This window comes from Ylistrum balloti, unplaced genomic scaffold (genome assembly GCF_031769215.1).
Source record: "Ylistrum balloti isolate Yb309-2 unplaced genomic scaffold, AGI_CSIRO_Ybal_v1 Utg370706, whole genome shotgun sequence".
NCBI classification, from domain to species: Eukaryota; Metazoa; Mollusca; class Bivalvia; order Pectinida; family Pectinidae; genus Ylistrum; species Ylistrum balloti.
In genome coordinates, this window is record NW_026782423.1 from 350857 (window position 1) to 378766 (window position 27910).

At 34.9% G+C, this 27910-nt stretch overlaps 2 protein-coding genes across 2 annotated transcripts; both read right to left on the reverse strand.

Moving 5' to 3' along the window:
• Positions 1-320: 320 nt before the first annotated feature.
• Positions 321-8521, reverse strand: LOC132557672 (tetratricopeptide repeat protein 4-like). Its single transcript, XM_060222190.1, has 12 exons — positions 8444-8521; positions 7752-7957; positions 6632-6740; positions 6263-6424; positions 5389-5466; positions 4431-4498; positions 3321-3377; positions 2999-3085; positions 2414-2613; positions 1869-1959; positions 865-947; positions 321-446 (listed from the first exon to the last, which is right to left on the reverse strand). The coding sequence occupies exons 2-12, from the start codon at positions 7914-7916 to the stop codon at positions 341-343; spliced, it is 1206 nt and encodes a 401-aa protein (XP_060078173.1). The 5' UTR covers positions 7917-7957; positions 8444-8521; the 3' UTR covers positions 321-340.
• Positions 8522-17480: 8959 nt separating this feature from the next.
• On the reverse strand, positions 17481-27897 carry LOC132557639 (digestive cysteine proteinase 1-like). Its single transcript, XM_060222159.1, has 10 exons — positions 27814-27897; positions 26568-26720; positions 25651-25823; positions 23713-23950; positions 22769-22964; positions 22160-22353; positions 20373-20464; positions 19246-19410; positions 18728-18917; positions 17481-18347 (listed from the first exon to the last, which is right to left on the reverse strand). Exons 1-10 carry the CDS (start codon positions 27854-27856, stop codon positions 18163-18165), a joined length of 1629 nt encoding a protein of 542 aa, XP_060078142.1. The 5' UTR covers positions 27857-27897; the 3' UTR covers positions 17481-18162.
• Between the last annotated feature and the right edge of the window lie 13 nt (positions 27898-27910).

Here is a 27910-nt window from a genome sequence, read left to right on the forward strand (position 1 = left end):
TGGAGCCTCAGAATTTTCTCTTCAAAAAGTCTTTTGAAGATTAAAAAAATTCATCTGTGAAAATTTGAAATGGATCAAGGTCATCACTTTGAACAAATCTGATAGCACTTCCTTGGCAGACAACATGAACTTGCATGGATATATTGTGTATTCATAGGTCAATTGAGAAATTATAACATATTCAACCAAATATCAAGACCAAAAATGTATTTTAAGGAAAAAGGTTGATACCATAATATGGATGAAGGATACTACAGTACAGAATGAGCTTGTTTGTTTCAGGCTGGTGAGCTTGCATACAATCACAATAACATATGAGAAAATGTTAAAATCACTTTATTCATGATGCTGATTTTAAACTTTTGTAAGGTTTAAGAAAGTTGCACTGACATTGTGATCCTTTGATCAGCAAAATAAAACTTGGTGTTCCAAACTGTACTGTATACCTGTGAAAGGAAAAGTACAAACAGGTGTTCAAAACTGGACTGTACATACAAGTATATGAGCAACACAGCAAATTAACTATTTATTGCTAATGTCAGTAATAGGAAGTTTTTTTGCTGTGTTGATCTATTAAATGGATTTATAGTATCTACAGACATTGGCACATGAGAAATAAAAACAAAAAAGAAATACTGATTTGTTAACAGAATCTTGAATTGAACTAAAACTCATTGAAACATAGGGAAAATTCTTTTTGATTATTGATTTCTTGGACAATGCACTTTCCGCAGTGTAAAGTAAAGAGCCTTTCTTTAAGTTTGTGTCTTGAAAATTCTTTGATCACCACAAGTTATTTTGTGCAGTCATTTGATAACCAACATACAGAAACATGAAAGTATTACAACCAATTGAGATAATTACCTTTCATTTGACAATACATGGTGCAAGGTAGAACTGCTGTCAACATCATAAAGTGTCTCTTTTTCTTTATCCTCAAAATATACCTATAATTAAACTTATTCTTATAAGAGAGAAACTTTTGACCCTGAATAATCACTGAACTGGATATGATAGGCTGATGACTAAATAAATGTACCAGTTATTAACGAGACAATGTAGTGAAATAGGAACTGTTTTTCATCAAATTGCAAATTCCTAAATGACATCCTAGTCTAATGCTCCTTATGAACAAATCATGTGAAAACATCAGCAAAAATCACTGTTTTTTTGTATCTTAATATGTAAAGGAATGAGGAGCACTGTCTGTCTGGTTAAGCAAGTAGTTAGCTTTGTATAGAAACATCAGCTGTACACTATGACCTACTTCTGTGTAGCTGATAGGATCTGTAATTTTCAGATCATAATGTGGCCTATGATATGAAGTGCAGGCTCAAATGTTGCTATATTTAGAATTAAAACTAAGTAATGCAGAGTTCCATGAAAATGAACTGACTACAACCTACAACAAACACAAATTAATCAGTTATGGAAACTTTCATCAGGATATATATTTTGATAGTACATGACCAATTTAACATTAATTATTTTAATACATTGCCCCTTTAAACAATTCAAGTAGTATGTGGGCTGACTACAGTCATGTGTTTTGACTATCTGTATGATATGTAAGATAGACCCAACAATTAAAGTAGTATGTGGGCTGACTACAGTCTTGTGCTTTGACTATCTGTATGATATGTAAGAGAGACCCAACATCAGATGAATAACTGATGTTCTGTGCACCGAACTTCTCCACCCACATCGTCCATATCTCACATGAATTAATGATGGACTGTAAACACTCCCAGACGTGCCACTTAGTTTTATGAGAAAACAATACTAAGGAGTCTAACCAAATACACCACAATGGCAGTTTGGTTTATCAATGTTACAGAATTTAGAGTTGCAATACTGAGTTATGGTACCTGTATATTTTCTTGGATGTACTTTCTCTCCGTGTCCCAGGGTGCTGGTTCAACATGAGGTCCAAACATGTTTTGTATATGGTCTATGAATCTATAAAGCAGAAACATCATTAGTATCAACTATCAAAGTATTACAGATATTATATTCATCAAAAAAACTCTGTTAACTCAACTTAATTGTAAAAGTCTATCACATCTGTACAGGTGCCACATCTAGAAAAATTGTGTACTTGCAGCTCTTTGTCTTATATATTACACTTTACAATTAACATTCTAGTCTTTGATGGTAAAGGTATCACAGCAAATGTTCCAATTATAGCTTACTTCTCAACAATTCCTAGGTATTACTGATAAATTAGGTGGAGGTACCTCTCCTGTCAAAGTTTTGATGATGGGCCTTCATAATTCTTTGAAAACACTGGTAAATTGTAGAAATTAAAAGTGATATTTTCTTCTCAAACATTTTTGTTTTGATTCACTCCATGATTCTATGACGTTTTCACAAAAAAAAAACAAAACAAAAAAAAAGCGATTTAATAGGAGACCTGTCATCCTCTTTAAAAGCTTCAATGTAGTCAGTCTGTTGGTGTTCGGGATACATGAAGAGGACTGGCCACACAAGTTTGTTGTCTGTATCAATATGGACTTTGGCATTCCCTGAGTTGGGTAATTCCAGATTGGTAAGGAGACTTGGATGTATTTTACTGTCTGTCAACTTCAAACCTGCCATTTGGATGCCTCGACTCTAAAAAAGTAGTACATCATTATTCAAAAACATGTATACTCCTTTGATTTCCATCTTTAAAGCTAGGAATATTTGCTTCACTGAGAGAAAACTGATAAATTTAAATGTCTCATAAACCAATCAAACAACTGTGATTGCATATATCATAAATAAATGATCTGTAATATTTAATCAAACTATATTTACTTCAATCACAAAGCTTCAAATTCACTATTGATATTTCTGAAGACAGCAATGCAGTCAGTTACATGGTATAAATGGAGAATACAAATATTTTACAACAACATTTATCTGTTCTTTTAGTCGTTTCTATTTCTGTGAATTTTTTCTACTTTGGATTTTATTTTCTGGGAATGAGCAGATATAAATGGGGTATACAATCCACCTGAATTTCTTTGATAAGGTTCATTTCTTCCGCTTGTTCTTTTCTTTCTTTGGCATCTTCCTTCCGTTTGTCTCTTTCTTGTTTTTTCTGTAAGACCAAGGATTGTTTGAATACTGACCCAACTAGACTGTTTCCGTGAATACTATATATTGTAGTATATCATGTACTGAATCTCTGGATAACTAAAATGTTTGTCATATTACTTTCACTATAAATTAAAATATCTGTTGTATTACAAAATCAGTTATCTTCCCTGGACAACTAAAACGTCTATCAAACATCACCATTATCAGTCAGCCTCATTCTCCCTCAAATGTCTTACCAGTAACTTATCTGCTTTTTGCTTCATTTCCAAAAGTTTCTCATTCTTCGGTTCCACCTGGATATAAAAACATTACAAAGAATTAAGAGACTTCACAGAACTGAGGTTAATCTCTAATTAAAGGCTGTGTTGCTATTGATTTATGAAATCTTTATATGTAAATCACAAGGTACTTGGTGACAAGATACCTTATTTATATTCAGCTATCCTTTTTAAGTATTGTAGCGTATGGTAATGACATCAAACTGTTACATATTCCTTGTCTGCCACAGTAATCACAAAGTACATGTATAAGTAGGGAGATGAAGCAAGCTAGGAATTAAGTAAAAACTAGAAAGTGGGTCGAGGTCATTCATTTGAACAAACTTGGTAGCATGTCATCCATGCATCCTACAGGTCCAATATCAGCACTCTTGGACTTTTGCTTATTGAAAAGGAGTCGTTTGTATATTTTAAAATATTTGACCCCTGTGACCTTGAAAGTGGGACAAGGTCATTCATTTGAACAAACTTGATAGCCCTTAATCCCAGCATGCTACAGACCCAATATCAGCATTCATGGACTTTTGCTTATTGAGAAGAAGTTGTTTGTATATTTTAACATATTTGACCCCTGTGACCTTGAAAGTGGGTCAAGGTCATTCATTTGAACAAACTTTGTAGGGCTCCATGCCAGCATGCTATGGGCCAAGTATTAGCCCCCTAGGCCTTCTAGTATTTGAGAAGAAGTTTTTTGAATGAAAAGTTTACGGACGACGCATGGCGGACGGCGACGGACGAAGCACGATGGCTATAGGTCATCTCGACCCAGATGACCTAAAAATGAAATGGGAAATTCAAAGGAACAAACAAGACAATCTTGTATACTAAAGCTGAAATTACTGTCAAACTTTTCCAATTAACATGGAATACAAGTTTAAGCTGAACAGTTTAGAAACCAAATTCATGTTGATAGAATGTGACTATTTTGTCATGACTCACAAATCATTAATGGAAATATATTTGTATTATATCAAGATGTGTTAAACAAAACAGTTGTCATGGAAATATATTTGTATTATATCAAGATGTGTTAAACAAAACAGATGTCAGTCATGTATGATACTCTACCAGCAATCCAGCAAAACACCACCTGCCAACCTCATTGTATCGTTTCATTTCCATACAACACTGAGCACCTGTAGAAAAAGGTCGAGAAGAAACAATTGAGCATTTCATACTATATTATTGTGATTTGATGGACAAGTAAAATTCAAAAGGAAATTCTAGGAAATATTATGTATCTGGGCATAAGATTCCTTCTACTGCAGTGAGTGCTATATATACATGTAATCTGATAATCCTAATAAGCCAATACAAAATCAGGGTCCCTAGCATGTGTGACTGAATGAATTTCTGATTGGTCAAGTGTGCCAAGGCATGATTGTATTGGAGTGTGCAAGTGTGTGTGTGTGTGTGTGTGTGTGTGTGTGTGTGTGTGTGTGTGTGTCCAAGTGTTAGAATATGCATAGGCTAGGGTGTAAGAAAATGAGTGTATGTAACAGCGAATAGATATCACACAAACATTACAGTATTGTATTGTTGATTCTTGTAAGCTGTAAGGCTTCCTGAATAAAGAAACTGAATTGAATGTGTCTGTAATAGTATAGACATGTCTACAGTATTGTATCCTCCTAGTACCCAAGCATCATATATACACAATAGATGAAGTAGTAATGACTGTTTGAACCAGCAAACTGACAATTTTTTAAGGCAATCTGCCCCCTTATCATGACACAAAATATGAAAATTACAACATATACATATTACATAAAACAAAGTACAAACAGAATTAGCAGGAAAATTAGAAAGAACTCATTCTTGTAGAATCAATTAGCACTACAACTTTGTCAGGACATTTAATAATCATACTTGTAAAAGTTTGTATCACTATGAACACTGTAATCTGGATAGACATGGGCTCTGATTAAGATCCTTAACTTTACAGCTGTCAGTGAGTTAATGCTAATCATTATCTTAGTTTACACGCCAGTAACTTTTTGTGAACATTCTGAGATGAATTACATACCTTTTACAATAGCTTTCATATGTGTTGAGTTGAACTTTCTGGCAAATATACAGTCGTGTAACGCAGATTTGTAGTTACCTGTAAGTAATCCAATACATATATTTTATATCGGTTAACTGTCATTAATTGTTGATATCTTAAGAAATATCAATTAACGTATGTCATTTAGTTTTTTCATTAAAAAATTCCACCTCTTTTCTTGTAACTGTTTGTTCTTTTCACAAAAATAATTCAAATCAATTTCAAGAAATTGAAAATGAAAGTGACATGAAAATGGACATATTATGATATGATCTGATTACTTGATCTCATTCAAATTCACTGGAAAAGGCTGATCAGTTCCATAACTTGAATTTTTATGAAAATTAAAAAACCAGTGTATCCAGTGCAGACAAAAATGAAATTATCAGAATTAAGTTTCACCTATATCATTTTAATTAAATTCCTTTTATTTTTGAAAATGTCTTAATGCTTTAAAGGGATATTCTGAATTTTGTGAAATGCTGTTTTATAAAATGTGTACTTCCATTGTAACTATATACTTAATATGTTCTCATGAAAGTCTGAAAGCCCAAAAGCAATTTACGACATTTCATCTGTAGAAATTCTATACAGATCTACAATGTTACCAGTAAATTGATTTACAAATTGTCTTGATTACACACACTGCAAACAAATTATAAAGCAACTTATTGGATTCCGTCCCTATATAGCTACAAGCTATACATTTCATGTATTTCATTTAGTACATGTATCTACGTGTTATGTATATAGTTATATGTGGTTGATCTCACAGGACAATAACACAATAAATGTATTATGGTATGTATTATCAGATCAAGCAATATGTGCTAATTGTCAGACATGTACTTACCTCTGAAGGACTGAGCAGCTGCTCTGTTACTATAAAGTACTGCATTAAGCTGCCGGTCTGGACATTCACATTTTATACCCTCTGTATAATTGTCAATGGCAATGTCATATCGCTTTTTCTTAAATTCTACATTTCCATCTTCTTTGAATGACTCAGCTCTGGCTAAAAGCAAAAAAAAATTTTTTTTAGCTGCACTGTCAACCAGTAATTTTATAATCATGCTATAGCATGACATTATCTTTGGATTAAATTTGACCTGAAGCGTTATTGAATGGAGAGCTTAAACTATTTCCTCTTGGGCAGTGCAAAGTCAACAATATCTCAAACCTATTATGGACAGGAATGATCATGGTGATTCTTATATAATACCTGTTGGGTCTTCATCCTCATACTTCAGCCTCATCAGCCCTTCCATGGCAGGGTGGAGTGGTTGACTGAAATCAACTTCCTTCGCAAATGCTGGATGTCTCATCAGCTTCTGTATTAGAATACAACTGTATGTGTTATTTCAAAGTACAAAATTATGCTTTTTACAAAAAAAAATAATTGCCAACAACATGTGAAAAAAGTTAGTTGTTTAAAAATGTATAATAAATGGATTGGAGATGACAAAATGTATGATTCTTTCCCAGTGTGAGTTTTTTTTACACGTAACAATCAACTTCAAGTTGATCAAGTTGTATAAAAACAGTATAGACGTACATGTGATGAGAAAACACAAATTCTTAATTTATGATATCATATACCACACAAATGATTAGCGACCAGAAAATATTTCATCGGAATCAACGGAACACTGCAAATGACTATCTTGTCTATACAGCCATAAAGAAATCAGAGGAAGAGAAGGGAATCATAATTAACAGAAAGCATGAATTAAGAAATACATTTTTGAAAAAAAAAATACAAAAGAAAATTCCACAATGGCAATGATAAGGAGAACATCTGAAAACTTGGATAAAAAAAATTTTTTTCTTGCAATCATTAGTTACATGTAGATCTTGATTTTGCAAATGCTATTTGGTTTCCATATAAAACAAAGTATACTGAGAAAATTGAGAGCAAAGAAGAGTAGCTAAATTTGTCCCTGAACTAAAAAAACCTTTTATAACTGGATAGACATAAACACCTAAACAAACCAATGCTGTTGTATAGGAGACAGGGAGGAAGTGTGATTGAATTAATAAAATAATTCATGGAAATTAATGACCATGAGATTACTGATTTTTGTTGAAGTTATGGAAAGACGTTTCAAACTGATCCAGAAACATGGAAAAATTTTTGAAAATATATCCTCATCAGTGTGCAGAAGAGTTGTTATGATTAACTTTTGCATTTTGAGCAAATAAAATGTACTATATTTTGAGTCTGGTGTTATGGACACTTAATCATGTGACACAAATCTATCATTAGATATTGTGAAATATCTAAGAAGCATTGGTGTCTAATTTCAATCTAGAGTAGACATAGTACATAATAAACTGTGTACATCTAATCTTTCTTCCCATTCTTCTTCCGTCTCCTCTATTTCTTCAGTAGGATTTTCCTTGTTCTTGGCAATCACATCTGCAATGTATCTCTCAAGATCATCATCAATTTTCTTCTTCAGTTCTTGCATCCTTTGCTCTGCTTCAGCTTTCTTTGCTTCTGCCATTTTGAACCAATGATTCTGTATTGTCCTAAATTTCTATTCCCCTGGAAAAGAATAATTAACAATATACGGAAAGGAATCCTACTGCGTCTCTTATCAGCGAAATATGTATTGTTAATATGTTGGCAGTTACTCCTTTGATTAATGCTTTCAAAGGTTAAGTCATAATGTGATTACATGCAGTTGATTAGCCACGAACAGTACCTCAGTCAATCTTTATATAGATTTTCTACTGGTGTACTGTTGTTTACTATACTCAGAAATGAATATCAGCATATGGCTGATATATCAAAGGATTAACGAACCATGCAGTGTAATGAACAGGTCACGCAGACATACTCAGACTTACGTTATAAAATTGTCGTTCCGAAATACATACCGGTCTGGAACCGATGTCGCGATATCTTAACGTGTATACACCGTAAATAACTCGTTTTATTGGGTAGTACAAAAATAAGTTTTGATGATGTCAACTGTTATTTATATTGAAAACAGCTCACGCATTCTGAATCAAATTATGTATAGTTTACCTTGATATTCAGATAATAGTATGGTCGAGAGCAACACGAGTGTGTTGACTATTCCATGTGTTGTGGGTTTAAGGGTTTTCCGGAAGACAGAAGATCTTAATCAAGGGAAGTAACCATTGAGGCAAAAGGAAATAGGGTGCATGCTAGTACAAATGCACGCAGTAGTTGACATAGATATCCCGACGGATTGTCACCTAGAAACCCAAATGATATCAGCTCCTTTCATATTGATTCTGCTAAAATTACTATATTCCTGATTTGCCTTAAATATTCTGCAATTCATTTAAAGGACAGATCTTAATTCTTTACTTACAAATTCGCGTCTGAAGAATCTGCAGCAGCTAGTGGATCAACACTTTCGACGTTCTACGTCAAATGTTAACTCATACATATTTACTAGAAACTCCGGTTATTTTACTGAAAAACATAGCGTTAAACTCAAACTAATTGCAACATAATATATTTTTGATTGTTTGTGTGTTTCATCAGCATAAATTCAGGGAAAAAGATCACATGAAACCAAACTTCGGGTAAATATTTTTGGCCTTCTACAGGATCAAGAGAAAATGGGAAAGCATATTTCTTACCGTATTTGAAGTGTAATACACTATACCTACCCTTTTTGCAATACAGTAACTGGATAAATGAACTGAACAGTGAAGCAAAACCAACTGAAATATATAACATAAATAACTACCAATAGTTCATTGTCTTGGTTTGTGGCCGAGTTAGCCTGCCGCTGAGAGTGTTGCGGTTAAAAAAAAAATAGACTGTAAAACTTACTTGCTTTTCTCTTTAATGCAAAAATACTATTAGTTAATCTCATTTACCTTAAGAGTTTACTTTAAACTTCTTAAAAACAATTTTTTTTATAATTACAGGTACATTTTACTCAATCATTAATCCATGACAAGTAGTGCATTCATTTTAAAAAGTAGTTATCCAGTGTGGTCAATTCTATCAATTGGTCTTAATGTTTCAGATTTAACTATATCCCTGTTTCTACAAACTATATATAGAAAAAAGAACAAACAAATGTTTACAAACATGTTATATCAATTTGTGTATGTGACATATCATTGGAAGTACTAATTCCGATGTCCAAGGTCTGATGATCAAATCTTTATCTCGTGCAATTTTGTCTCAACACTGAAAAAAATACAAAGTCCATAATTATGAACAACATATTTATTTATTTTTTTTTTTGCACAGGATTGTCCGATTAACCGATGGTTTGCCAGTAAATTAGGCTATCATAAAATGGAAGTTTTCATGAAATAATTTTGAAGTTAAACATCCATTCAACTGTGTCATTTTATCGAAAATTACGTGTAATCCCCATATTCTGTACTACAATGTATTGAAGGAAAATAATATGTTGATTGGTTCTAGTGTAGAAGATAAGTCTGATGTAATAAGTTTCGTAAGCTTGTTTGTTGATTTGTTCATTCACGTTAATATAACCGAACCACACGTTACCAAATCGACACATTGTGACCATTTTACAGGTGCGTGTAGGTGAACATTAATTGTTATTATAAGAGGTTTGTCAACCATGGCCTGTTCTTTCTTGTGACACAGAGACTAATTACATTACTCTGTAGAGTGCATTTTAGATATGAAGAACGATTACACCACCACCTAACTGACGTTAGTATAAAGTATAGTTAATATGAATAACAATACACTTCATGTTCTAATTTAAGTATATATGTGAAGATAAAGACAATTATATACCTATACTGGTGTACGTATTTTTAACATGATGGAATGTACGGGTTATGATTTTAAAACAATCAATGGAACATGTCGTTCATTTATAAAACAAACTGATCAGTCCTTTGCAGGTTAACATATATCTTAGTGATAAGGAACTCATTGGATATACATTACCCTAAAAGACGAAAGACATGAAGAGCTGTGCGGAATGTTTCTAATATACACAATCGGAAAAATAAGACCAATATGTCGATCAATCCACAGGACCAAATCATGCGTGGATCAAAACTCAAACTTCTATTTATAGATCTTTCTCACTTGTCATCTCATAGACAGGTAGCAGTTCTATCTACATCTGTCTTTGGATTTTTCCTCATAGGAGGAATCGTACAGGTAAGTAGTTCAGTTCACGTGTAAAATGTTATGTATGCGCTTACATGAAGTGACGACTGAACCTTATTCAACACCGCATTTACCAATACAAACTGCATATCACAAACTGGAAGCAACGTTCTGGCATTCTACCTATCAACATTTTTCACATTTCAGATTAATACTATTGCCTTTAATCCCAATAGCTTTCGATATCAAAGCACGAGACTTACTCTGTTATATTTTTAGTTGTTTAGTTTTGCTTCTTGTGTGGAGAGAGACTATACTTTAGTGTTCTGTTTAAACACGAACTTACCGTGGTTTAAACATATTTATTTGGAAGAAAGAACGTGTTCAAGTTATAACAACATTATCAACTACCTATCCTCCAAACATATACAATAAAACTTACAAACATAGGCATAACTATATATATATAATACATATATCTGATATACTTGACGTAGATTTGAAATAAAGAATATGATGACGCATAGCAAATCCGTTAGCCAATAACGCCCAACACACGCTCTCACCATCACACACCCTCACTACACACAACCTCACAATTACACACCGTCACCATTACACACCCTCACTACACACAACATCACAATTACACACCCTCACCATTACACACCCTCCCCATCACACACCCTCACCATCACACATCCTCACATTACACACCCTCACCATTACACACCCTCACCATCGCAAACACTCACCATCACATAACCTCACCATCACACTCATCATTACACACCCTCGCCATTACACACCCTCATCATCACACACCCTCACCATTACACATCCTCACCATTATATACCCTCAGCATTACACACCCTCACCGTCACACACCCTCACCATTACACACACTCACCATCACACAACCTCGCCATTACACATCCTCACCATCACAAACCCTCACCATTACACACCCTCACCATCACACATCCTCACCATTATATACACTCAGCATTACACACCCTCACCGTCACACACCCTCACCGTCACACATCCTCACCATTATATACCCTCAGCATTACACACCCTCACCGTCACACACCCTCACCATCACACCCTCACCATTACACACCCTCACCATTACACACCCTCACTACATACACCTTCACCATTACACACCCTCACCGTCACACACCCTCACCATCACACCCTCACCATTACACACCCTCACTACATACACCCTCACCATTACACACCCTCACTACATACACCCTCACCGTCACACACCCTCACCATCACACACCCTCACATTACAAATAAACAGTCGATTAAACGGAAGGTTGCAAAAGTGATTCCACCAAAGAACGGATATGGAAGCATGGAGAGTAAAAATGTAAAAATAATAATGATGAAGAACTTGTAGTTAATCAAAGGAGAGCAAAGTCAGCTGTTAACTAGGAACTCTCCTTGAATTTTTCAGGAGCAATTATCCCGTATCTATAGGAGTGAATTTATGACGTATAACTGGTACCTGACACTGGTTCAGTTGGGATGCTTTTCACTGTTTGGGATGGTGAGGTTGCCATTGGAAGTAACTAAAACCAGCAGGTAAATATACATGTAGAGTTAGATTTGATATCATAGACATTGCAATTCAGTATAAACATTTGCATATGTTAAAATATTTAATGTTTCAGGATTCCATTACATCAGTTTGCCGTTTTGGCCATATTGACAATAACATCGTTCGGATTTGGTAATCTTTCCCTAAGTTTCATCAATTTTCCGACCATGCTACTTTACAAGAGCATGCATTTTGTACTTCAGCTGATTGGACGTATTATAGTATACGGTAAGAACATATGTAGCATAGCTGTTCATTGTTAATAAAAAATAATCGCAAAATTTACTAGACGACACCTTCAGCAACATAAGTATGTATTCATTTAGAAAAACGGTGTTCCAGTATACTAAAATTAATAAAAATAATGACATTGAAGAAATGTGTTTATCTTAAGTCTTATTTTAGAAGAGAAAACTTGTGTTATGACGCCGAAGAGTCTTTCCATCCATGGTAAGTAAAGACATTGCTGGAACCTATGAGGACCTTTCCTTACCATTCCAAGTTCTGCCCACAAATAAGAGACAGACTCCGTTAACAGACAAACTGTAGAACTTAACTATTTACATACACCGAAAAGAAAAAAAAACCAAAATCATCTATATTAGTCTGCAATTCTTTGTAATCTTGTCACATGCTACAGTGTCATAGAAAGTCCATTACGTGTAATCATGTCCTTCCAGCGAAAAGAGTCCATGTTAACGACATGGCATCTGCGATTCTAGTTTCACTCGGTGTAATGGGGTTTACTCTAGCTGATGCCGAGATCTCGTCTACTGATAGAATATACGGTGAGTCTTATCCTACCGGTACATGTAAGGGTTTAGTATTTCTGAGATAAATCTGCTTTATGTAGTGCGTTTATTAGATTAATAACAATATATTAAGTGTATCATATACATGTTGAAACTCAGAAGAAAAGTACACATTTGTAAATTACTAACATTTAAAAGTTTCGTCAACATCAGTTTACAATCAATCACTGCAAAATTGTTTATTTCGACGGTTCATTTTTGTTTATTTACCAAAATTTGGATGCTAAAAGTACTTCACGTGTTCTTAGTCACGAATCAAGCTATGGTTTTCTTTGTAAATTCTATTGTCAAGATATTCTTTTTTAGAATTTTATCCCATACACAAAAATAGCGAAAATAAGGACCTCGCGAAAATAATACCTTTAAATAATCAATCAGTCAATTGTAAATTACAACATTAATTACAGGTGTCCTGACCATGGTTTTGGTATTATGTTCAGATACAGCGATGGCAATTGTAAAACACGCAATGTCTAAAGAACATAAGTATAGCGACTCGGAAATGGTATGTATACATTTTAATACGTACATGTATATGTTAGCAAACTGATACGTGATCATTTTATAAAGCAAAGTTATTCATGTCCTTGACAGTCCCATCACTATGATGTGCTCTTGTTGTACGCATGTCACTTAACACTTTCCACTTTGATTTTTCCCAAAGTGCTCACATGCAATCATATAAAATCACGCTAAACACAGGCTGAATTTTCATGCGTACAGCGTACCGGGAATACTTTTAATTTTCTAAAGATCGATAGATTATTCAGAGAAGGTTTTTGTGTTTTGCAGATGTCTTATTCCAGTTCTATCGGATTTATCTGTCTTTTACTCGCCCTGATACTAACGAAAACCTTCCAACCAGCTTTCAATTTTTGTTATGAGGTGAGTGGTTCACGCCGACTATTTCCGAAATATATCTCGTTCAGTTTCTCAATTCATTTGAATATTGGAGCGGTTCAGAATATGCACATGTACTTAACATTCTTCTAAAATTATCAGACATATTACGAAGCTTACTGAATTATGGGATTAGTGCATCACATCAAAATTTTGTCATTTCTTTCAATCATTTTGAGGTTCCTCATCCGCCCCCTCAACTTCCATATTTAGGCCCTTATCATCTCGAGTCCGACGAGAACGAAACATCTGTATGCTGTATTGTAATCAATTGTCACTAATGTATCTTATCCAAATTTCTTATTCTCTTGTGTCTTTTGTACAATTTTCAAGCCAAAAGGCTAACCCTCCATGTGATCCTCCATTAGATTACATTAAAATTCTGTTTCCAAACAAAGGCTTTGCTAAGTCTTTCTATCGCGAGAATTAACATAAACCCGTCTTGCGTACTATAGAATAATGTTAATATTTTGTTTGTTTTTGACCATTAAAGCAGAAGGCGCTTACTCTTCCGCAACACCATGTCTTTGTAATTTTTCAGGAGTCTCCGTCTAAATTATTCTTTCGTTCTTATTTTGCCCTTATTTAATTGAATCTGAGTTTGGATTATGATTCTTTTCACATGTTGTTTTTCCTTGATGTTGAACCAGTGATGAAATCCAACTCATGTTAGTTACCGAAGGGTTACACGATGAAAATAGCATGAATGTGTTCTGACAAAGAAACACAGTATTACAACAAATTAGACGAGAGGAGACAAAGCTGTAAAACGATCTCAGATTATTTTCAGCATCCTTTAGAGACATATGGATATGTCGCTTTATCTTCCATGTTCGGATTTCTAGGGACAAACATTTCACAGACCCTGATGCAATCTCACGGTCCTTTTATTGATATGACTGGTAAGACTCTTTCATCTATTTTTTTGTCACTTAAAGTAAGATTTAATTTTTGATAATTTAACGTTTGTATCATTATACATCAATTATTGAAGAAATCACTGTTTGCAAAAATTAGTTTAACTTTGTATAAGTACATATATTATCAGAAGGCCGAGTCGTCGTAATATGATTTCCTAATAATCAGACAATTGACAGTTTTCATAAATGTAACCTAGTGTTCATGCATTCTCCATGGGACAAAGGCAATATTCACTGCGCCTTTTTTTTGTTTCGTTTTGAAATGTATGTATATCATCAAGAAATTGTAACTTATGCCAGACGTCCTATATAAACTGAACTATCACATCTTTTAAAACGGAAGTCCGCTCCTTTCAGCCCATGGCATGTTCATTATATACATTGGCATTTTCCATTTCAGTTACATTCATTAGGAAGGTTATTTCCCTATTGGTATCATGGCTACTATTTCCAAAGCCATTCATTCATCAGTAAGTATAACCAACTTTTGCGCTAAAATACAATAAAGTTCTTACATGGCATGTAATGATGACGAAGATCATATCATATTGTTATACATTGTATATTTACAATTACCAAATATTCTGTTTACAAATTTAAAAATAAATTTTGTCATTACTCCCGAAATCACTCTGTGCGATTTTTTCTTTTCTTTTCCAGATACTTTTGGCCTGCATTGCTGTTTTTCATTGGATTTCTGCTCCACATTTACACACGTCATATAAAACAATTTGTTCCATTGCATCAGAGTATTCCAATGTAATTTGGAATAAATTGCATGTATAAAGCAAATCAATTTGATGTTTTATGTTCAGAAATGGAAAATATATACTTGTGCCCATTGACGTGATGCTTTCCTATGAACAAATGTAGCACGTTTGTGATAATGAAGTAAGGACTAGGCGACAGAAATGACTTGCAAAACTCTGATGTTGCAAATTGCCACAGAAACTGTACCAAGTTTATGCACTTTGAAAAATATCTCCAGGTGTGTTAAATATTGGACCAACACAACAAACAGTTATAACCTGCTTTGAAGTTTTCTTCAAATTTAGTTGACATTATACTATTTTTAATAAATTTTGAAAATAATTTTACAAAGTGCATTGACTTGGCCCAATATTTGATTCGATTTTAAAAAAAAAAGGTGTTTTGAGCTTGTCCCAGAATGAACGTCATTTGAAGCAGATTGTAAATGTAAAAATGCTCTCTTGTTCTTAAAATGTATACCCATGTACTCTTACAAAGTGTTCGAATAACATCTGATTAGCAACTCAAGCCAAATTTGAATTGCAGAAATGAAAACGATATTTAAAAAAGCTTATCACTTTTCACACCAACCATTTCATTATTCTGGTGTTTTATTTCATTGCTAGAGTAATTGGTAATATGTAATGCTGAATTAGATTGTTTCGCTATATGTAACTATAATATTCCATTTACGATTAAGGTAAAAATAATTTATTAGGACCACCTCGAGTGGACGAAAGTAAAGTAAAATAGTGGGATGGTCTGAATGACATTGATGACAAAGGAAACATGTTCCTTATCACAACCACTTTTGTCCATATTTTCAGTCATTGAATTAGTATATAGGCTTTACATCATTAAAGACACATTGATTTTATCTTGGAAGTCAGTTTGATCACAGAGTATAATCTTATACCACTGGTAAGTTTGACGTCTGGCAGATGTACAGTGACTGTAGAACACAAACTAGATACTTCTGTCTCTAGGTAGAGATCTGAATCTGGTGCAAAACTGTATTTTCTGAAAATTGGTCTTAATTTTGAAGTAGTCTTAACAGTGAAGCATCAAATACAGAAATAAAGGGGGAATTTTTGGGGACAGAAATAAAGCAGGTGTCCTTGACTTTTAGGTAACTTTGACTTTTAAGTGGCCTTGATTTTTGAGTGGCCTTGAGTTTTAGGAGGCCTTGAGTTTTAGGTGGCCTGGAGTTTTAGGAGGCCTTGAGTTTTAGGAGGCCTTGAGATTTAGGTGGCCTTGACTTTTAGGTGTCCTTGACTTTTGAGTAGCCTTGAGTTTTATGAGGCCTTGAGATTTAGGTGGCCTTGAGATTTAGGTGGCCTGGAGTTTTAGGTGGCCTTGAGTTTTAGGAGGCCTGGAGTTTTGGGTGGCCTTGAGATTTGGGAGGCCTTGAGTTTTAGGTGGCCTTGACTTTTAAGTGGCCTTGAGTTTTAGGTACCCTTGAGTTTTAGGTAGTAACGAGGTTTCACCGTCTTCACATAAGTATATAGGAAACAGATGATAATTAAACTCATCAGTTCATGTGCTGACCTTTGTCTGTTTGTTTAGTATCTTTTACAGACAGTAAACTCTAAAAGCTTGACAATAAATAAGACTAGATGTAGTGGAAGATATAGTTCGTTCATTGATGCTATAACCGAAGAAGTCATATATTAGTTCTGACTGTAAATATCAATTGGCATTGTATATGAAACTCAACACATTTGAAAGCTCTGTAAGGACTACTGTGAAGTTGGCCTCTAAGAATCATCCCAAGGTACTTCATATGTAAAATCTGTCCCAATCTGCACCCTCAAACATAAATGATTCAAGTTTTCATCATATATCCTGTAATATTGGTCTTTTCTTTGAAGTTTAGATATGCACAACTGCAGACATTTTATGTTTTGTTGTATATAGCTGTTCGTTGTAATTACCGACCATCATATAGCATCAACAGATTTGAATAAGCCAAGTCTTACTACTTAAATAAATTTATTTCTGTGTAACTCATTCGAAAATCATTTCACTCAAAGATTTCACTTCAATTTCATACGTAAAGGGAATGTATAAAAATCAGGAGTAAATTCTATATATGTTTCTTTTTTTCATTGCAAATTGAAAATACACAAAAGAAAATGCACGCACCAAATGATGTAATGAAAACAGGAAAGATAATAATATTTTATAACATTTTCTATATACTTATAATAAATACACTAGAATGATATTTAATAACTAACAATGGTTGCCTTTGCCATATGATTTTTGATTTTGAAACTGAGGACCTACCCTTTGTTTTATGTAAATTCAGTTTATATTGATTTAAAGAGACACAAGTAAACCTTTGAGTATTAAATCAATTTTCATATACTCTTCATATAGATAGTGGTATTGCATACTTATAACCCAAAGCAGAATCTGTATCTCAATTAGTTCACAAGATACTTGTATCACAGTATTAGAATGATAATGGCAGAAATGACACGTTAATTAAGGTATAGATGAGCATGTGTTCTTTGAATCAAAAATATGTAATTACAACACTTCATGTTTGCAAAGCACTATTAATTTGTCAAAGAATGAGATATTCAATACAAAAATATCAATGGCACTCTGGGAGACTGGATGTCGTGAATTTAGTACAGGTGGAATATCTTTTATAGGATGACGTAGGTGGCTGCAGTAGCCACCCCACAGTTATTGTCCTTCTGTGACATGAGGACGTAGCCGTCGTTTCCCCAGTATGTGGACCAGGAGTTCTTTACGAGCCAGTAGTCCTGTCCACCGATAGTGCCATAACCCACAGCTAAGACAGCATGGTCCAAGTCATCGTCAGTATTACCTAGAATATAACATAGAACAATTCTGGTTTTCACAATTTAGTATCAAAGTAAGAAAAAGAAAAAAAAAAGTATTGTCATCATGTTTATCTTTATCCAGTTCAAATTACATTTAACCAGAACTACGCCATGTCAAAGGATGGTACAACCAGCACACACTAAGAATATTGTTCCATGAGTGAAGACTCTGCTAAGTTGCAAACTATAGTAATACCAGGTATATACAATAGCCAGTATTGTAAAATCACCCAGGTAAACATTCCATGACAAAATGATATTCTCTTTTATAGAAAAGCACAGCAATAAACAATTCATTAGTGATTTAGACAAGTGAATCCTGAATGTTCTTAATAAAGATGTATTACAGATCTGTTTCACTTACCACATGCAGGCTCGTAGTAGATGCCATTGGCATAGAAGGATAATGATTTGTGTGAGGCATCAATGGCAACTGATACTGGTCCCTGATGGGCGATGGCAAATTTGAGAGCTTGGAGGTCACCTTTTGTGACATTGACATAATTCTTCATTGTCACAACAGGCTTCACACTTTTTGCATGACAGGTACTATCCTGGAAAACATAAAAGGGAGGCTCATTCACTTAAATTTGTGTGTGTGTGTTTTTTTTTTCATTTGAATTGAACAGGAAAATGAATCTAATGTTAGTTTATTGTATGTAAATTTCAAACAATACCATTGTAAAACTGGGTGAATTTTTTATATTCACCTGCATATCAAAAAATTTGGTGTTGCTTAATGCTACACAAACAGTTTTCATCTATTAACACTTCATAACATTTACTTGATTTAGAATTAACTGTATTGAACAAGTCACTCTCAATAAAGATATTATGATGACATAGATAAGAAGGGGTATAAGCAGTATCTATATACTGTACCTGAGCAAGATATGGTCCATACAGCTCTTCACTTGTAATACCATTGTTATTTTTCATGATCCAATTATAAGACCTGAAGTCCTCGCCTCCATCACAAGCATTGTTGCCCTCGCCCCAGGAACAGTCCATCAACTCCTGTTGTGATAGTCGAATGAGCTGCCCAGTCTAATCAACGACAAAAATCAAACATTAAATAGCAACAATATGTTCCATTTTTGAAATCACCAATATTATAAGAATGTATTTTGTAAACTGACATTTTTAATACTGACAACATCATAAACACATGTATAACAATGACTCCTCTTATTACCAGAATAATATCTTACTCTTCAACAGTGACTTTCCATTCAAATGCAAATAGTATTGGGGAAGTTAAGACTTTGAGTTTTGAAACTGTTCCCATTGAAAGTCTGACCATTTGTACAAATTTAGTATCCCTTAACCCAAACATGCATCTGACCAAATAAGACAAATATCCAATCATTCCTACAGGAGGAGTAAGATTTTTATAGAACTTGCTCTATTTCCCCTATTGGACCTGCCCCTCCCGTCCCAGAAGATCGAGACTGACCGCTTATACAAAATCCATCCTTGAAACAAAATTGATTTCCCTTTACCCAAACATCCTTCACACCACATTTTGACAAAATCAAATCATTCCTACAGGAGAAGTAGGATTACAAAAAAACTCTCTCTATTTCCCCTATTGGGCCCTATCCCTTCAACCCAAGGGAATTGAGACTCACCATTTATATAAAATTGATTTCCTTTACCCAAACATGCTTCTGACAAAATTTGGACAAAATACAAACATTCCTAAAGAAGGACTAGGATTTTATAGAACTTGCAAAATTTCACTTTTTGGGCCCCATCCCTCAAGTTTGTCTTTCCCTAAGGAAGCTACTGACCAAATTTGGTCAAAATCCATTCAGTTGTTAATGACAAGTAGCGTTTTGTAGAAAAAGTTAACAGACAATGAACGCTGTGGTATTTAATAGCTTACTTCACCATTCGGCACAATGTGAGCTAATAAAACAGTCAAGTCTTAGGAGACTGATTGTCTTTTATTTTTGCTGATCTAACAAGTTGAAAAGCCTCTATTCAGTAATAACTAAATAACTTACCTTGAGGAAGTTTGCACCCTCAATAGTGCCAACAGTACCGAAGCTCCAGCAAGATCCACAGACAGCCTGGTCCTTAACTGGTGTGACAGCACCTGTACAGTAGAGAGAACATGCACTAAATACATGCTGAAAATATTGCACTGATGTATCATTGTGCTTATTGTACTTTCTCTATATTGTTTATATAACCTATTGTGAATGCGTGAATACATCACTGTTTTTCATGACACCAAATTAAGTGTGTCTACTGTATGTATGTCTTTTAATCTATCAAACACAGTTCCAGTCTATATGGGTGTATGTGCCTACCATATAGTCTCCAGTCCCAGTCTACAGGGGTATAGGTACCTACCATATAGTCTCCAGTCCCAGTCTACAGGAGTATGTACCTACCATATAGTCTCCAGTACAAGTCTACAGGGGTATAGGTACCTACCATATAGTCTCCAGTCCCAGTGTACAGGAGTATGTACCTACCATATAGTCTCCAGTCCCAGTCTACAGTGGTATAGGTACCTACCATATAGTCTCCAGTCCCAGTCTACAGTGGTATAGGTACCTACCATATAGTCTCCAGTCCCAGTCTACAGGAGTATGTACCTACCATATAGTCTCCAGTCCCAGTCTACAGGGGTAAAGGTATCTACCATATAGTCTCCAGTCCCAGTCTACAGTGGTATAGGTACCTACCATATAGTCTCCAGTCCCAGTCTACAGGGGTAAAGGTACCTACCATATAGTCTCCAGTCCCAGTCTACAGGGGTAAAGGTACCTACCATATAGTCTCCAGTCCCAGTCTACAGTGGTATAGGTACCTACCATATAGTCTCCAGTCCCAGTCTACAGGAGTATGTACCTACCATATAGTCTCCAGTCCCAGTCTACAGGGGTATAGGTACCTACCATATAGTCTCCAGTCCCAGTGTACAGGAGTATGTACCTACCACATAGTCTCCAGTCCCAGTCTACAGGAGTACGTACCTACCATATAGTCTCCAGTCCCAGTCTACAGGAGTAAGTACCTACCACATAGTCTCCAGTCCCAGTCTACAGGGGTATAGGTACCTACCATGTAGTCTCCAGTCCCAGTGTACAGGAGTATGTACCTACCATATAGTCTCCAGTCCCAGTCTACAAGGGTATAGGTACCTACCATATAGTCTCCAGTCCCAGTCTACAGTGGTATAGGTACCTACCATGTAGTCTCCAATCCCAGTCTACAGGAGTATGTACCTACCATATAGTCTCCAGTCCCAGTCTACAAGGGTATAGGTACCTACCATATAGTCTCCAGTCCCAGTGTACAGGAGTATGTACCTACCATATAGTCTCCAGTCCCAGTCTACAGTGGTATAGGTACCTACCATATAGTCTCCAGTCCCAGTCTACAGGGGTAAAGGTACCTACCACATAGTCTCCAGTCCCAGTCTACAGGGGTAAAGGTACCTACCATATAGTCTCCAGTCCCAGTCTACAGTGGTATAGGTACCTACCATATAGTCTCCAGTCCCAGTCTACAGGAGTATGTACCTACCATATAGTCTCCAGTCCCAGTCTACAGTGGTATAGGTACCTACCATATAGTCTCCAGTCCCAGTCTACAGGAGTACGTACCTACCATATAGTCTCCAGTCCCAGTCTACAGTGGTATAGGTACCTACCATAAAGTCTCTTGTCCCAGTGTACAGGAGTATGTACCTACCATATAGTCTCCAGTCCCAGTCTACAGGGGTATAGGTACCTACCATATAGTCTCCAGTCCCATCTACAGGGGTATAGGTACCTACCATACAGTCTCCAGTCCCAGTCTACAGGAGTGTCTTTCTCACTGTATTTGGTCTTGTCAAAAGGAAGTCCACCATGATGCCCAGGAGTCCGCCTAAATCCATTCATCATTGACAATTCTTCTACAGATTTATCTGCTAGGTGATTCACAGCTAAAGAGAATGAAAGACCAGCTCTGTTCTTCGAGTGGATGAATCTAGTGATCAGAAGAAAGAGTCAGATTGTAAAAGATAATATACATAATATTTTTAATCAATATTTATTGATGTATATAAAAAAAATACACGCTAGAAAATAATTGTATTATAAACATTGCTTTACCTCAGAAATAATTCACAAAAAAGACACCCAAATGTTAAAAGTTTTCAAAACTGATGGAGGTAATGTTTCCTAAGAATCTCCAGATAGTTGGTGGCAGAGTAAATATAGATATTTAAATATCTCATCGGACAATAACCAGTACCCCATGATCACAACACTTGAAAAATACTATAAGTTTATGGAGAATAATATAACTCACAATCATATATTATTTATAAAGATCTCATAAAGATTATAAATACCAATAAATACCCTTAGGCAACTTAGGATGAATCAAACTGAAAGAATACCTTAGGTTGTTTCTGAAATGATGTTGTCTCTGAGCATGCTCTTTGACTGATTGATATTCACGGCCATGTTTGATTTTGAATTTTCCGAACAAATCCTCCACATGCTGATCATAGTGGTGAATGTATTCTTTCATGGGGTTCATCAGCACCTGATGTTCACTTGCACCTGGACCAGGGAAGTCTCCACAAGTCATCCCTATCAAGAACAAGCACATTTATTTAGAACTGAAAGCACAATGTAGGTCTTGCCAACCAAGATAATTTTAATAAGAAAACTGGTTAAATACTTCAGATACAGTTTGACCAATCAGATGCCAGCAACGATTCAGTAACTGGACAAGCATCAGTAGCCTTTGATAACAGAACACCCAAATGCTCAATGCTAGGGGTTTATCTGATACAACATTTGTAAAATTTCATTGAAATCAGCTGACTAGTCTGATAGTATATGTAGATGTTTTGACAAAGATTTATACTCGTTTTTAATGAAGAACTAAACATACATTGAAAGGATAAGAATAGATAATCAAGACACAAAACCTCATATGTGTTTTGTTGCACTGGCAAAAGAGCCTAAGAGGAATTGCTTAAACAAACATTTATGAACTTGCAGGAAGGGTCAGAATAGAAAAGTAAAAAAGGAAATGCATACCTTAGAGGAAAGTTAAAATTTGTGTACATGTAAAGCTTTATCGAAAATGAAAAAGAGGAGTTGTATAATAAGAAATTATCTGTTTCCCTTGTGTGCTATTTCACAACTAAGGCTCATAACTTTGCAAGAAAGATGTGCATCACCACAGAGAAAATATGATGCATGCTAAGTTTCACTGAAATTGATCCAAGAGTATTGGATGAACTGTGTCTAGATTTTGTTTGCACTGGAAGTTAATTTTTGCAAACCTTACCTATTGCAGATTTACTCATCAAAATGAAAAGGTATTTACCTTTAGGATATGCAAATGTACTGTCATCAAATTTAGAACTGGCTGTGAAATTTGTGTACTTGATGTAGTATTTGTCATAGTGGGAGCCAAGTAGCGTGTCATAGCCCATCATCTCGTAAAACAATGGACTGCCGTCAGAGGCAATCCATATTGTATAAGTGTTCTTCTTGTTCCCGACAACATTCACCAGCTGCCACTGGTCAGCCTTCTGACCCAGAATCATACCTTTCCCAATGTTCTGAAAAAAGAATGGTTAATGAGTTAATACCTTGTTTTGTTAAGTTCAAACAGGAAACATTTACACACCTTTAGATTTCATATCCTACTATATCACTATACAATACATCTGTCACAGGTGAAAAAAAACACCAAGAAAATACCAACATGTCAACATAATCATAATCCAATCTCAAATTCCATAAATCTATGGCAAAATGAACAAAACAGATATTTACACAGAAACTCCTGAAAAAATAGATGAAGAATAAGACCAGGTGTTCCATAAGAGTAAGTATCTTCTGTTTCATCGATGACAATCACCATGTGAACCTGGGTCAATTCAAGTATGTAGAATCACATTCTCAAATGAGAACAAGGTATACAACAATGGAACCAACAGGCAAGCTAACGAGCATCAAACACGCCCACTCCATATCACACAAAGAAATATAATTTTTCTCAATGAGATCACTATGGCAACCATAAGACTTCCCCATAATTTTCATCAACCTGCATGTTTTGAAACCCTTTGTTATGAGTTTGTCCATCAGTTGACGATTTCTTGCATGAAAATTGTGATAATGGGAACAGGATCTTGAATATTTAATAAACTGTGACATGTAAATACCATAGGTATGGGATGTAGGAATATTGCAATCAAGAAATGGAAAATTCACAGTAGGGAAATTGAAATCATCACGTTTATCATACAGCTTGATGTAAAGCTGTCCAAGCTGGTTTTGTTGTAGGAAATGATCAAAATAAGCAGTTGCTGCAGAAAGCCTATTGTGTCTTTGATTTCCAGTTCCAGGTATATACGATAGGTGTGGTCAATAAATTTCTGGTTATTTAAAGACAAGACATCATTAATATATCTGAAAGTGTAATAAAAATTACTTTGCAAGGTCTTTGTGAGGCTTTCAATAAATTCAGCCTCATATGAAAACAAAAACAAGTCAGCCAACAGAGGGGCACAGTTAGTTTCCATAGGTATTGCTAATAGCCATGAAAGATCTTATCACTGAACATGACAAAGATGTTGTCGATCAGAAAATCTATCATTTTTACGGTTTCGTCCTCTATATATTTTCTTGGTTTGGACATTTTTTTTATGAAATATGCTCCAGTATAGTTCACAACCATATACTGATACTGCCGTTTACCTTTCTCGGAGAAGAAAGCTCTCATAACAAGAGACGAAAGGCATACCTTTATTTATGAATGGGGTATGGTGGTTATCATGGTGAAAAATCTAATGTTTTTATGTTTTTTAGAAGAGGTGTTGAAGATTGGTCGAAAGCTCATTGGAGTTCTTCAAAACCCAAATACTACCATACATGGGTGTTGAGAAAATGTTTTCTGAAATTTAAGTTAATATTTTGGCCCCACCCCTCAGGCCTCTGATGGTGAAGGGACACAGTAGTTCATTTTGTTTTTGGTTCATCTTAGGCCAGGGAATCTTTCTGCAAAATTTCATTGAAATTGAAGTAAAAAATATTAAAAGTTTACAGACGTATGATGTCAGATAAATGGCGATTGCAATATGTCCCTCTGAGACTTTGTCTCAGGTGACCTAAGAAAATTCAATCTCATTTACCCATAGAAAGCTGGCAAAAAAAGATACTTAAGTCTGACCGACAAAAAGATTGACATATGGACAGAGAGACAGACTGGTCATATGTCCTGATCACAAAGATACAAAGATAACATGTTCTGTACCTGGAAACCAGTCAGGTCTGGTAACACACTTTGTATGGTAATGGGTCCATCACTGGTGCCATTCATTCCAAAACAGGTCATTTGGTTTGTCACCTTGTATGTAGTGATTGGAGCAATCTTAAACCCAACACCATAGGGTTTGACATCTTGGCGCTGAACAGTTTTCACCATTCCTGAAATTTAATCAAATCTGCAAACGTAAATTCACGCAAGGGCTCGGTGAAACATGTTAACAACTCAATAACCCATGGAATGTTTTTTTATATCTTATAGATTAGACTATGATACCATATTTGCATGAAAAGAATTCTACTTTGATGAATGAATAAACTAACACCTTTAGATTACAAGTCACAATAACTGTATCACTATAGTTGGTCATACTGGCATGTGTTGGCTTTATTTATCTTACAGCTAATTACATGATATGTACAAAACATTGTTAATAATATCACATATGTATGTGACTTTTAGGAAATTTTGACATTTTCATTCAGGGAAAGAATTGGGAGGGGTGGAGGGTTGTTGTTGTTCTCTCCTTCATTCATAATCTTTGTACATAGCTTCTGTTATTTTTAGATTTTACATAAGCATTATTGTTGTGAGATATACAAGTAAACAAAAGCAGCCTGATTGTAGGAAACTTTTTCTAATTGAAAATTGGGTGATCAAGCTATAAACTAAATACAATGCATGTTTATTGAATAGAACATAGATGAAGACTGATTTAAATATTAACATTTCTGATCATCAGTAATTCTCACTGTTTTTCATAGTGTCATTTTTCCAACCGTTTCTGGTAATCAATTAATTTGATACAGTCAGCTGAAAACAGCTAGTTACATGTACATATCTCAAATTTTCATTTTTTTGCCCCCTTCCCCTCACCCCTTATTGCTCTCACGCTATTATTATACCTCCATAATAGTCCACTCGGCTCATGTTGTTGACACCATCATAATAGGCAGTGAATGGCTCTTTGATTTCTGCATATGGTAACTCTAGATCAGCTGTGAGCATATAGCTGGTAGGCCATTGTGGTGGATTATCGCCCCTACACAAGCAGATCACTGGAAAAATATGATATATTTCATAGAATATTAGAGTAAATAATGAATATTACTCTGTGGAGCTAATAAATTTTGATGAAACTGATTAAGTTTATGATACAATACAATTGACAAGTAAATGTAGAAAACAATCATACACTTGTATAATGAACTGTGATTAGGAAAGTTCTTCAACTCAACATTGCAGACTTGTGAAGAATCTTTACCAAAAGGTTGCACAACTTCACCATAAATGTTGATATTTTCAAAGTTAATTGTAAAAAAATAAATGAGTGTTATGAAATAACAAAGTCATCATTTGGTAAAACATCTATTACCCAAAATGAAACATGGGCATCTATTTTTTCTCTTTTTTTTCTGATTTCATTAAAGGTAAAAAAGAGCAAACAACATTCAACAAGAGTTCAACATTTGACAGAAAATAAGCACCATCCAGCAATAAATATCCTCCCTTGCTCAAAATTAAGCCCCCGCCCTTACCCCAACCCTGACCAAAATTTACGTCTGTTGTTTTTTTATCTGAGAGAATCTGTACTGGAACTCCCAATGCACCTTCTTAGTGTGATATGTTTGCATTGTCTGATAATGTGTAAGCCATCATGTGTGTTTTTTTTTTGTTTTTTGATTTTTTATATTTCTTAAAAAATAAGCAGACCTAGACAAAAACAAGGGATTTTTTTCTCAATCAGGTATCTATAACTAAAGGCAAAAGCTATACGCATTTGCAAATAAAAAATTCAACCATTACTATGGTTATCAGTGGCAAGATTGAATTGCGATAGGGTTTACCAATGGACGTAAAGAGTACACAGTAATGTATATTTTTGATAACTTAATGGTTTATCTCACGTACACCAATGCGTCTGAGTTGACAGGAGAAAACTTCTCTGAGTCTCTGTAACGAGTTTACTTTCTTATTGTCTGATTATATCCTCGGACAAAACACCTCTTTCATTGAAAACGTCATTTCTATCTTTTTCTTTCCAAAAAATAGACAACTGGAACACATTTCGTGGAAAAGAGTGTGTAAAAAGTGGAAGTAAAATGGTTAATAGCAGGCATTGTTAAATAGGAAGGATAAATTTGTAATTACCTGCTAAGAGTAAGACAAAACGTCCTGGTCCTCCTGTCGCCATCTTGACTGCGATAGAAATATCACATGACTTTCAATGTACAATCATATCACATGA

What these genes read in the sequence shown, in the direction of transcription:
- LOC132557672 (XM_060222190.1), bottom strand. Translation starts at nt 7,916, where the DNA reads ATGGCAGAAGCAAAGAAAGCTGAAGCAGAGCAAAGGATGCAAGAACTG. An exon ending in TATGAAAGCTATTGTAAAAG is followed by an intron (nt 4,499 to 5,388) that starts GTATGTAATTCA and finishes CTTTTTCTACAG; the next exon opens with GTGCTCAGTGTTGTATGGAA. An exon ending in ACATCCAAGAAAATATACAG is followed by an intron (nt 948 to 1,868) that starts GTACCATAACTC and finishes GTTTAATTATAG; the next exon opens with GTATATTTTGAGGATAAAGA.
- LOC132557639 (XM_060222159.1), bottom strand. Translation starts at nt 27,856, where the DNA reads ATGGCGACAGGAGGACCAGGACGTTTTGTCTTACTCTTAGCAG. An exon ending in TTTTGTCTTACTCTTAGCAG is followed by an intron (nt 26,721 to 27,813) that starts GTAATTACAAAT and finishes ATATTTTTCCAG; the next exon opens with TGATCTGCTTGTGTAGGGGC. An exon ending in CTACTACGAGCCTGCATGTG is followed by an intron (nt 18,348 to 18,727) that starts GTAAGTGAAACA and finishes GTTATATTCTAG; the next exon opens with GTAATACTGACGATGACTTG.